This window comes from Mixophyes fleayi, chromosome 3 (assembly GCF_038048845.1).
Source record: "Mixophyes fleayi isolate aMixFle1 chromosome 3, aMixFle1.hap1, whole genome shotgun sequence".
Taxonomy (NCBI): Eukaryota; Metazoa; Chordata; class Amphibia; order Anura; family Limnodynastidae; genus Mixophyes; species Mixophyes fleayi.
In genome coordinates, this window is record NC_134404.1 from 161,707,026 (window position 1) to 161,720,218 (window position 13,193).

At 40.5% G+C, this 13,193-nt stretch overlaps 1 protein-coding gene across 1 annotated transcript in view; it reads left to right on the forward strand.

Annotated features, from left to right (window-relative positions):
* The window catches only part of LOC142143197 (dynein axonemal heavy chain 5-like), a 188,890-nt gene that overhangs the window by 111,418 nt on the left and 64,279 nt on the right, over positions 1-13,193 (forward strand). The window contains 6 exon segments of the mRNA XM_075200908.1: positions 6,961-7,035; positions 7,392-7,562; positions 9,629-9,781; positions 10,619-10,723; positions 10,878-11,044; positions 11,999-12,185. Of these exon segments, the coding sequence (XP_075057009.1) occupies positions 6,961-7,035; positions 7,392-7,562; positions 9,629-9,781; positions 10,619-10,723; positions 10,878-11,044; positions 11,999-12,185 (858 nt within the window).

Sequence of the window (13,193 nt, forward strand, 5' to 3'; positions counted from 1 at the left end):
TTCACCAAATGTGGGCATGATTGGGTGGAAAATGGACCTACTTGGGTGGATTGGGCAGAGTTTGGGCAGTTCAGTTACTGGGCTTATATTGTCACAATTTAGGCTTTATAAATGTTGGAAGGCATGCTAAGGTCACAATGTATCATTTAGATGCAATGATTTCATTATTTTCTACAGTAAGCTAAATTTATTATAAAACATTTTCTGATGCAAACACTGTTACTGTCGGAGTGCTGGGAAAATGTTGTACCATAATGGCAACATGGTGGCACAGTGTTTAGCATTGCTGCCTCACAACAATGGGGTAATGAGTTTGTTTCTGACCAGAGCCCTATCTGTGTGTGTATACTCCAGGTGTGGGTTTCTTACAATTGCTCCAGTTTTCTCTGATAGTCCAAAAACCAGTAGGACAAATGACTTCTGGCAAAATGGACCCAAGAGTGTGTGAAAGCTTCAATGGGGCAGGACTGATGTGAATGATTACATATTCTTTGTAGAGCGCAGCAAAATATTAGAGATGAGCGCACTCGGATTTTGTGAATCCGAGCCCACCCGAACCTTTCCGATCCGAGTCGGATCCGAGACAGATCCGGGTATTGGCGCCAAATGAAAACTTGAAACCGAGGCTCTGAGTCATAATCCCGCTGTCGGATCTTGCGATACTCGGATCCTATAAATTCCCCGCTAGTCGCCGCCATCTTCACTCGGGCATTGATGAGGGTAGAGGGAGGGTGTGTTAGGTGGTCCTCTGTCCTGGTAGATCTCGTGCTGTGCTGTTTAGTTCTGTGCTGTGCTGTTTAGTTCTGTGCTGTGCTGTGCTGTGTTCTGCAGTATCAGTCCAGTGGTGCTGTGTGCTGTGCTCTGTCAATTTTGAGTTCAGTGGTGCTGCTGGGTCCTGTGCTGTGTCCTGTTCAGTCCAGTGGTGCTGTGTCCTGTGCTCTGTGCTTCTAAGGGCATAGTTATTTCCCCATTATTCCCAAGTGTTTTAAAAAATATAAAAAAGGTATAAAAAAAATACAAAAAAATAATTTAAAAAAAAATTAATTACAACAAAATTTGCAAAACCAATCCTGCAGTATAAGCCCATTGGTACTGCAATATTACCAAGTTCAAACATTCAACAGTAAAAGTCCAGTGGTGCGGTGTGCTGTGCTCTATCAATTTTGAGTTCAGTGGTGCTGCTGGGTCCTGTGCTGTGTCCTGTTCAGTCCAGTGGTCCAGTGGTCCTGTGTCCTGGGCTCTGTGCTTCTAAGGGCATAGTTATTTCCCCATTATTCCCAAGTCTTTAAAAAATAAAAAAAAAGTTAGAAAAAAAAATACAAAAAAATAATTTAAAAAAAAATTAATTACAACAAAATTTGCAAAACCAATCCTGCAGTATAAGCCCATTGGTACTGCAATATTACCAAGTTCACACATTCAACAGTAAAAGTCCAGTGGTGCTGTGTGCTGTGCTCTGTCAATTTTGAGTTCAGTGGTGCTGCTGGATCCTGTGCTGTGTCCTGTTGAGTCCAGTGGTCCTGTGTCCTGTGCTTCTAAGGGCATAGTTATTTCCCCATTATTCCCTAGTGTTTAAAAAAATAAAAAAAAAGTTATAAAAAAAAATAAAAAATAATAATTTAAAAAAAAAATAATTACAACAAATTTGCAAAATCAATACTGCAGTATAAGTCCATTGGTACTGTCTGCAATATTACCAGGTTCACACATTCTGCAGTATCTTGTGCTACATATAATGGAGACCAAAAATTTGGAGGATAAAGTAGGGAAAGATCCAGACCCACTTCCTCCTAATGCTGAAGCTGCTGCCACTAGTCATGACATAGACGATGAAATGCCATCAACGTCGTCTTCCAAGCCTGATGCCCAATCTCCTAGTACATGGCATGTAAAATCCAAAAAGCCCAAGTTCTCAAAAAAAAGCAAAAAGAGAAACTTAAAATCATCTGAGGAGAAACGTAAAGTTGGCAATATGCCATTTATGACACGTAGTGGCAAGGAATGGCTTAGGCCCTGGCCCGTGTTCATGACTAGTGGTCCATCTTCACCCAAGGATCTTAGCCCTCCTCCTCCTCCCCCCCCTACAAAAAATTGAAGAGAGTTATGCTGTCAGCAACAAAACAGCAAACAACTCTGCCCTCTAAAGAGAAATGATCACAAATCCCCAAGGCAAGTCCAAGGGTGTTGGTGGTTGTCAAGCCTGACCTTCCCATCACTGTACGGGAAGAGGTGGCTCGGGAGGTGGCTATTGATGATGTAGCTGGCGCTGTGGAGGAACTTGATGATGAGGATGGTGATGTGGTTATTGTAAATGAGGCATCAGGGGGGGAAACAGCTGATGTCCATGGGATGAAAAAGCCCATCGTCATGCCTGGTCAGAAGACCAAAAAATGCACCTCTTCGGTCTGGAGTTATTTTTATCCAAATCCGGACAACCAATGTATGGCCATATGTAGCTTATGTAAAGCTCAATAAGCAGGGGTAAGGATCTTGCCCACCTAGGGACATCCTCCCTTATACGTCACCTGAATAACCTTCATAGTTCAGTGGTTAGTTCAGGAACTGGGGCTAGGACCGTCATCGGTACAGGGACACCTAAATCCCGTGGTTCAGTTGGATACACACCAGCAATACCCTCCTCGTCAACTTCCTCCACGATCTCCATCAGATTGAGTCCTGCAGCCCAAGTCAGCAGCCAGACTGAGTCCTCTCCAATACGGGATTCCTCCGAGGAATCCTGCAGCGGTACGCCTACTACTGCCACTGCTGCTGTTGCTGCTGTTAGTCGGTCATCTTCCCAGAGGGGAAGTCGTAAGACCGCTAAGTCTTTCACAAAACAATTGACCGTCCAACAGTCGTTTGCCATGACCACAAAATACGATAGTAGTCACCCTATTGCAAAGCGTATAACTGCGGCTGTAACTGCAATGTTGGTGTTAGACGTGCGCCCGTGTCCGCCCTCAGTGGAGTGGGATTTAGAGGGTTGATGGAGGTATTGTGTCCCCGGTACCAAATCCCGTCGAGATTCCACTTCACTAGGCAGGCGATACCAAAAATGTACAGAGAAGTACGATCAAGTGTCCTCAGTGCTCTAAAAAATGCGGTTGTACCCACTGTCCACTTAACCACGGACATGTGGACAAGTGGTTCTGGGCAAATGAAGGACTATATGACTTTGACAGCCCACTGGGTAGATGCATCGCCTTCCACAGCAACAGCTGCATCAGTAGCAGCATCTACAAAATGGCTGCTCGTGCAAAGGCAGGCAACATTGTGTATTACAGGCTTTAATAAGAGGCACAACGCTGACAACATATTAGAGAAACTGAGGGAAATTATCTCCCAGTGGCTTACCCCACTTAGACTCTCATGGGGATTTGTGGTGTCAGACAATGCCAGTAACATTGTGCGGGCATTAAATATGGGCAATTTCCAGCACGTCCCATGTTTTGCACACACCATTAATTTGGTGGTGCAGCATTACCTCAAGAGTGACAGGGGTGTGCAGGAGATGCTTGCGGTGGCGCGCAAAATTGCTGGACACTTTCGGCATTCAGCCAGTGCCTACCGCAGACTAGAGGCACATCAAAAAAGCATGAACCTGCCCTGCCATCACCTCAAACAAGAGGTTGTGACGCGCTGGAACTCCACCCTCTATATGCTGCAGAGGATGGAGGAGCAGCAAAAGGCCATTCAAGCCTACACAGCCACCTACGACATAGGCAAAGGAGTGGGGATGCGCCTGAGTCAAGCGCAGTGGAGACTGATTTCCGTGTTGTGCAAGGTTCTCCAGCTGTTTGAACTTGCCACACGAGAAGTCAGTTCCGACACTGCCAGCTTGAGTCAGGTCATTCCCCTGATCAGGCTGTTGCAGAAGCAGCTGGAGAAAGTGAGGGAGGAGCTGGTAAAGCATTGCGATCCAACAAAGCATGTAGCTCTTGTAGATGAAGCCCTTCGTACGCTTTGCCAGGATCCGAAGGTGGTCACTCTTTTAAAGTCAGAGGAATACATTCTGGCCACCGTGCTCGATCCTCAGTTTAAAGCGTATGTTGTGTCTCTGTTTCCGGCAGACACAAGTCTACAGCGGTGCAAAGACCTGCTGGTCAGGAGATTGTCCTCTGAAGAGGACCGTGACATGCCAACAGCTCCACCCTCATTTTCTTCCACATCTATGGCTGCGAGGAAAAAGCTCAGTTTTCCTAAAAGAGCCTCTGGCGGGGATGCTGATAACATCTGGTCCGGACTGAAGGACCTGCCAACCATTGCAGACATGTCTACTGTCGCTGCATTGGAGGCTGTCACAATTGAAAAAATGGTGGAGGATTATTTTGCTGACACCATCCAAATAGACATGTCAGACAGTCCATATTGTTACTGGCAGGAAAAAAAGGCAATTTGCAAGCCCCTGTACAAACTGGCTCTATTTTACCTGAGTTGTCCCCCCTCCAGTGTGTACTCGGAAAGAGTTTTTAGTGCAGCGGGGAACCTGGTCAGTGAGCAGCGAAGGAGGTTGCTTCCTCACAACGTTGAAAAAATGATGTTTATAAAAATGAATAATCAATTCCTCAATGAAGTACAGCACTGCCCTCCAGAGAGTACAGAGGGACCTGTGGTTGTGGAGTCCAGCGGGGACGAATTGATAATGTGTGAGGAGGAGGAAGTACACACTGTAGGGGGAGAGGAATCAGAGATTGAGGATGAGGACGACATCTTTCCTCAGTAGAGCCTGTTTAGTTTGTACAGGGAGAGATGAATTGTTATTTTGGTGTGGGGGCCCAAACAAACCAATCATTTCAGCCACAGTTGTTTGGTAGGCCCTGTCGCTGAAATGATTGGTTTGTTAAAGTGTGCATGTCCTATTTCAACAACATAAGGGTGGGTGGGAGGACCCAAGGACAATTCCATCTTGCAACTATTTTTTTGGCATTATGTGACCATTCAACAGTCGTTTGCCATGTTCAAAAAGTAAAAGAAAATGTCAACAAATTCCAAAAATTTCATCAAAATTTAAATGCCCTATCATTATTTAAAACAAGAGGGTTTGACGTGCTAGAATTAGTGTAGTGTTAATATGTTATAAACACTACACTTGGAACTTGGAGGAGGTATTGTGGGCCAGGTATCAAATTTAGTACCGGGGCCACCCCACTACACAGTCCAGAATTTTTTTTGGGGAAATTCAGACCCGTGGAGGGTTTTTTATTAATTATATTGTGGTGACCACTCCTCTACGCAGTCCAGATACATTTATTGGTGCGAATCATACAAGTTCAGGGTTTTTAAATTATATTGTGGTGACCCACTCCTCTACGCAGTCCAGATACATTTATTGGTGCGAATCATACAAGTTCAGGGTTTTTAAATTATATTGTGGTGACCCACTCCTCTACGCAGTCCAGGTACATTTTTTGGTGCGATTAAGACCAGTTGATGGTTTTCTTATTATATTGTGGTGACCACTCCTCTACGCAGTCCAGATACATTTATTGGTGCGATTAAGACCAGTTGATGGTTTTCTTATTATATTGTGGGGACCACTTCACTACGCAGTCCAGAAAGATACCTCGTTGCAACGTTTTGGACTAATAACTATATTGTGAGGTGTTCAGAATACACTGTAAATTAGTGGAAATGCTTGTTATTGAATGTTATTGAGGTTAATAATAGCGTAGGAGTGAAAATAAGCCCAAAAACTTGATTTTTGAACTTTTTATGCTTTTTTCATAAAAAAATCCAAAACCTTAAATCCGAACCAAAACCTTTCGGCAGGTGTTTTGCGAAACAAATCCGAACCCAAAACATCGCGAAAATCCGAATCCAAAACACAAAACACGAGACACCAAAAGTCGCCGATGCACATCCCTACAAAATATGTTTGGTGCTATATACATAAACAATAATAATAACTTTTATGGCTAAGCCCGACTTTCAAAATTTTGATATGTAACCGTTTAGGCATCATTTCTGTAAACCCATTTCTCTTTATACCCTAAGGGGGAGACGCAATAAAGCGTGAAGTCCCGTTGAAGCCTTGCATGATGATTTTAGGGTTCTAATATATACCGTATTACTTGGAATTGCAAGCAGGGGCACATCATGTGAGGCTCCAATGGGACTTTGCACTTATTTTAATCTCCCCTTAAGTGTAAATATATTTATTTGTAGGACAAGTTTAAGGAAGCAAAATGTGTTTTCTTAAATTCTATGCTCAATACATGCAAAAAGAGATAAAAATGCTCTACTGACTACCAATGCCATTTGTTTAGACTCCATAACATGTATGAATAACACAATCCCAAACACAATCGCAATTAAGTGTGTAATATTCGCAATACACTATATAAAATCTAAGCCTGTTATATTCTGCTTCTACTAAAATCATCCTTATTGTTCAATTGCAGTCTTCCTTTCCCTTGTGTCTTGCTTGTCTCTATCCCTCTGTAGTAAGGGTTCTCACCACCTATTACAGTGTCTCTGGAAGTTTAAGTATGTCTCTTATGTTTGTATTTGTTTACCACTTAATGTTCAGCAATACAAAATGTTGGTGTTTTATAAATAAAATGTAATTATAATCACTAGGATAAAAACAACATTATTATTCAATTAAGACGGCAGAACGTGGTTACGCGCGTCTGCACACTTTCCGTTACCGCACCATTGAAGGTTTCCCTTCACACCCCATTATGTTTGGCACTTTGTGTGCGCTGCCACACGTAACCGCGATCTGCTCTCTTAATTGAATATGCCCCTATTAGATGCAAAAAGAACAAATTACACTTTAAATACCACGTCTTAGATTTGGAATCGTGATGAATCATCAAACGTCATGAAGGTGCTGTAAATGGATTCCAAACATTAAATTAAGTCCTACTGCGTTGTGTGTTTGGTTCTTACTCTTAACAATTTTTTGCTGTGTTATGTGAATTTATATTAACCTGTGATTGCTATATATATCCTCAGCGGCATTTTTTCATATTTCATCTCCCGGATCTAGAGGGTTCCCAACTGCAACAGGTCATTTTTTCTGTACTAGAAGTAAGTGTGAACAGCAATATGGCTCATTCAGGGACAGACTGAATGTAATATATATATATATATATATATATATATATATATATATATTATGAAAAATGTTAGATTTCATTGTATCATGGGATCTCATTTCACTATACCTCTAAAGAGTTGTTGCAAGGGTCATAAAATGTCACATGGGTTACTATTGCCTGTAGGTAAGACGTCAGTTTGGATGATTTGGTCATTCTGGACTATCTTGGCCTAAACTGTGGGGATCCAAATGTGTAGGTAGCTTAACATATAAATTACATACCTTTGTAATAAATTGTGTTATAGAACACCAATCAAAATATTCACAGTGTTGTTGTTCAATGCAGGCAAACATGGGTGACAAGGATGGCCTCTCACTACAAGAAGAACTTCATTTGTCTCTAGTCAAAGCCTCATGCCATGTTTTGGAATCTGTTAAGAAAGTTTTAGTTCCATCTTCAACTCCAGGCAGACAACACTATCTGTTCTCTTTAAGAGAGATCAGTAGAGTATTCCAGGTAATGTTTAGGAATTTGTATGTAATATGTAGCTTAAAAATGTGTTTATGAAAAGTTTGTTGCGCAGAAAAGAGCACAATATGTTGTTTGTTGTTTGGTTAAGTTATACCATGGGGAAAATTGTGGTTGAAAACTATTTCAACCACACGGTTTGTCCAAATAACTTTCTTCTGACTATACACCAAGCTTTCCAGTTTTAAATTGGCCAGAGCATGAAACCCTGCTGCTCTACTGCTCGGGATGTAGGGGATAGATATAGTAGATATAAATGACAGAATCAACACATAATAAATATAGAATTACACTAATTATAACATAGCTTCAATCCATTTTTACACATTTTTCTACATAGCAGAAATATTGTTTAGTACACATAAATCTGGAGTTTAGATGGTAAGACATTGAGGAGATTAACTTTGTAAATGTTTCAGAAAGAAACAAAAATCTTAACTGTGAGACATTTAAGCTGGGTATACACTTATGCTGTTATTGTGCAGAACACACTATTCACAACTGTTTGGTCAGATATTGCAAGAGAAGTGTATGTTCCCACAATCGTGTTTTATTGTACCAAAACAAATTGCATCTGTTGATTTAGTTTTATAAACTTCCTAAAAATAACAATATACGGCGGAACGAAATGTGGAAATGTGTATGCACTCACGACCAGCAGTGTAGGCAGATCTTTGTAGGGTGTACAGAGTCACGATCTTCTTCACAGATGGTTATGAGAGATGAAGATCAAAGATCTGAAGGTAAATTGTGTAGATGTGTACACATGAATCTTCATGCTCATCGGGACTTTCATTTGTTGGTAAAATCTTTACAAAAATCGCATCTGAAGTAAAATGCAATAGTGTACCCAGCTTTAAGGTGCATTATACCTTGGAAATGTAACTGGTCATATGGATGATTGAAAGCTGGAAAAGAAGCTGTTGGATTTTAGAAGAGGGACAATGATTCTGACACACAAGGGGGCTCATGTAGAGATAGACATAAGACCAAAATGGAAGCGCAAAATGTTCTTTTCGGTACTGTGAATGCACATTAATATGGCATAGTATTAGTCTGTATGCAGATTGAGATGTATTTGTCTTTTGCACCTCTCTACAGTCAAAGAGGTGGGATGGGGGAGGGAAGGGGCGCACCTGTGTAGCCCAAGAACAGTAAGCTTGTGATCACACACCTTAAGTTGTGTGTAGAGGTGGAAGCAGGCACAGATAGGAGCCGGAACTGTGGTGCCTGCTTTCCTACAGTGCAAGATCTGGCAAACCAGCCTTGTGCAGAGAGCACTAGAGTTATTCCAACACCCCTGGATGGTGGGTGTGGCTTTTATTATGTAAATTGAAGTTATTTTGTACCATTTTTCCATTGCGCACTACTGATCACAGCATACCTGACCGCCTTTAAGTGGTTGGACAGGCTGGGGCTAGTACTACAAACTTTGGCATACCCTTTGCTGCCAGGGTATTTTGGCAGTTGAGGAACCAAACAACAAGTGCCAGCATGCCCTGACATCCAGGGTCCACTGGGAACCCACACACCGGAGGAAAAGAAAAAACTTTATTCAAAATAAATACACACTACCCTCCTTAACCCTTTTATTTCCAGATCAAAGCTTGCACCCCAGGCATCTATTTAAAACAATCCCAGTCTTGGGATTGACAATTCTAAACTTGCTCATTCGGGAGCGAATGATCTCTTAGTGGCAGTGCTGCAATATTTGTATCTAGGCTTTGAAGTCAGGGCACGGGAAATTCTCCTTTTATAAATATTACAGAACAGATCATTCGCACTGGGGCTCCTGTGTGAGCAAGTTCATCTTTAGTATTGAGAGATTATTTTTGCTAAGACTGGGGCTGCCTTCAGAAGATGCCAGTGATGTGCATTTGTCATGTCCAAATTGTTCAGATGGTACCTAATACAGTATTAAAAGGGCAATGTTTGATGACTGTCTTGTATAGTGTACAACGTCTTGCCAAACTAGTTAAATAGAAATCAAATCAGAAATCACTGTTATAAGGCATAAAACATGATTTTGCATAGAAGCTTTTGTTATCTTGCAGTCTCTTCGGAAGCTGTTGAATGAAGATCGTGAAGACCATGGCACTGTTTTATCCTACTGGCAACATGAAATTCATTGTGTTATACGGGACAGGCTGTGTCGACATGCTGACATCAACTGGTTCAACTCAGAATTGAGCAAAGCAATCAGAGAGGTATAAATTTACATCTAATATTAAGTATATACCGCGCTGGTATTATGGTACACTTATTGCATTAATTGCTAATTAAAGCCGGATTACCACATAATCATTACCAACAAGCTCCTTCCCCTCCCTGGAGATCCCAGGGCTGCCCTATGCAGCCATATTCCTTGGGCTTCTACATGTTTGTAATATAAACATGGAAAACCATTTATGTTCACTGCTAAAACCTGAGCTAATCACACCCCAGGTTTTCAGCTGGAGCTGCTGTGAGTAATTCTGCAGTGTACGGGGAAACATCCCCCAGGGCTCAGGGGAGGGTAAGGGCAGGCTAGTAACATTTAAAACTTAAGAGGTAATGTAACAGCCCTTTAACGACATTGTAACATCGATTCTGGTGCAAATGACAAGTTCACATTTCAAGAGGCAGTAGCAGTAAATTAAGAATCTGCTATAAAGCCTAGGTTCTCCATCTGTGCTACATGTACCCTAAGGGGAACCTAATTCAGTTTCAATGGTTACATCAGTATAATATATATAACTTAAAGGAATGTATTAGTGAATAACAAAATATATTACAAACTTAATCAGAGGGGGTATTTTTATAACATTTAAATCCATTAGACATTAGTTATGACTTGGTATACATTTTCTTATTAGTGGGTACTTTGAATAAACATATTAGGGGGTACTTGGTTAAAATTTATCAATGTATCATCCAATGGGGTTTCAAAAAAGTTGTGGAACTCTGTTATATCAGGATGTTTTTGTTTTTCACTATAAATACTGAGTAATGAAAAATGACCTTATTTAATACACACATCATTGTATTTCCTCCCTTGTGATTAGTATTTTCCAGACTTAGAAACACCTTCCCTGCAAAGAATATTCACAACATTTCCATTGGAAATGAAGTTTTCTCATCAACCAATCACGGATAACAAAAGTGTCAAGGTAACTTTTGTATATATATATATATATATATATATATATATATATATATATATATATAATGTGTGTGTGTGTGTATATACATGTATAGTATTATATGAATTTCATGTAATTTTGTATTTATGATGGTTGCAACTTACTATCTACATGCCCCTAGGTCTTGCTGCAATCTCTTGACAACTTGGATGATGTGCAAAATTCCTTGAAGACCATTCTACAACATTACAATGAGGAACTTGGACACCAAAAGCTCCATATTGAATTATCAGAGAATGCCGTAATGCAAATAATCCGTATACACAGAGTCTTATCTTGTGAGAATGGGTGGGTAATGTATGTGTGTCATATATGATGTGACGCCAAAGACCTGGTGTAAAGATACATGTTGATGATGATGACCATCCGCACATATCTTTACTTGTTAAAAAAAAAGAATGATTAGGTAAAAAATAATCACAAAAAGATGTGTCCCCATTCAGAGGAGGAACTAGCGAGCTATGGGCCCCGGTGCAGGGAAGCATGGAGGAGGGAACCAGGGCCCACAGCTCGCTAGTGCCCCATGCAGCGGGCCCCATTATCTCCATGGGCCCGGGGGACCGCACCTGCTGCACCAATGGTAGTTCCACCACTGCCCCCACTGTACAATAAGTAATCAGTACCAGTGCATGGTCTTGGCTGGTTACAGCTAAAATAGGCAAACGAGCATGGGGTCCCCCTGCAGGAGCTGTAGCCAAATTGTCACATATTTTTTTTTTACAACCAAGCTTCTTATCTTTCCCCTCACTTTAAATCTGTATTCTGTGACTAGAGAGTTTGTGATATATTTGCACATATATTAGTATTAAACCACAAATCTTTATACATTGTTCTCTTTGCTGCCTGTTTGACATTTCTATTTCTTTATTGGCCTCTCTTTTCGTATTCTACAGTAATATAATATTACTGTAGTTAATTATACTGCATGTTATATGGTAAATGTACATAGCATACAGGCATCTGAACCAATTGGCATGTGTAGTTCATATATGTTCAGATTTACATGACTAATGTGGTAACTCTATGTTTGGATTTTTTTGTCCAATGTGCATTGAAGTCAATGTGTGCATTTTGATACTTTAAAAAAACAGGTTCACTGAACAAATATGCCGTGACCCATAGCAACCAATCAGATTATTTTATTCTTTCTACAGCTTAGAAAATGTTTGACTGGTTGACATGGGATAGACAACGGTCCCCTATTGCATTGTAGCATATATTAATATACTTTTGTGATTGCAGTGGAAATGCTTTGTTAGTTGGATGTGTAGGATCACACCTCTCCACCCTAGTGAAACTGGCTCTATATGTTGCTGACATACCCCTGCATGTAGTGGACACATCTGGACACAACAACTTTATAAACAGCCTGAAAACAGCTCTCCAGATATCAGCTGTTGATGGAAAACCAACAGCCATTCTCTTAACTGTAAGTCTGCAATGTTTGCACTGTTGTCTCTAGGGTTAGTAGTATATGTTCGCAGGGTCTACAGGTAAATTACTTTTGATGAGACATAGAACAGGAAAGCATTGTCTATTTTCTCCGTTCAATTGAGAAGTTTTCTTATGATGTTGTCAGACAAGGGTTTAATCACAATTAGCCTTAATTTTCTAAATTATCATTCTTTTTGCTCCCACTGTGACTTTTTGAGAAGAACAATTGGCTGATTTGTTTTTAGAGATGAGTGTGTTCTGTTGCTATAGTATTTATTAGTGCCTGCTATGAGCAATCACGATATGATTACAGTATAGATAAAAGGCCAACTCAGTTGCCTGCTATTAGGTTATTAGTCAGAAATACAGACCTCATTAATCTGTGTCGAAACAAAAAGTCATTGTTTTCAGATTTTCTGTCTTTGTATGTTAAATTGCAGATGACTCACCAATTACAGACAAGGCCATGTTCCAAACTTATTAATGTTCTTGAAAGAGAGATTTCAATGACACACTTGTTCCACTGGTGTTTTTTACTAACAAAAGCACCAAAAATTATTTTCAAATGGTCAAAATACATTATATCTGAAAGATTCTGTAGTGTAGCACCATTTACATACTTATTTTAATATTATGATTAATCTTTTGTTTCACCATTTTCCATTGTTAAGATGTAGTGAATGTAACAGTAACAATATTAATAATGCATAAAGAAAAAGTCTATTGCTGTGACAGGAAGACTTTACATAGTTGATTTTCAAATTAAATAAAATATTGGAAGGATTTCAAACACATTCAAGAGGACTTGTCATCTTTGGCTTTGCTGATCGGCATGCTAATCAGCCCGGCTGTTATGCTAATCAGCCCGGCTGTTATGCTAATCAGCCCGGCTGTTATGCTACTCAGCCCGGCTGTTATGCTACTCAGCCCGGCTGTTATGCTACTCAGCCCGGCTGTTATGCTACTCAACCCGGCTGTTATGCTAATCAGCCCGGCTGTTATG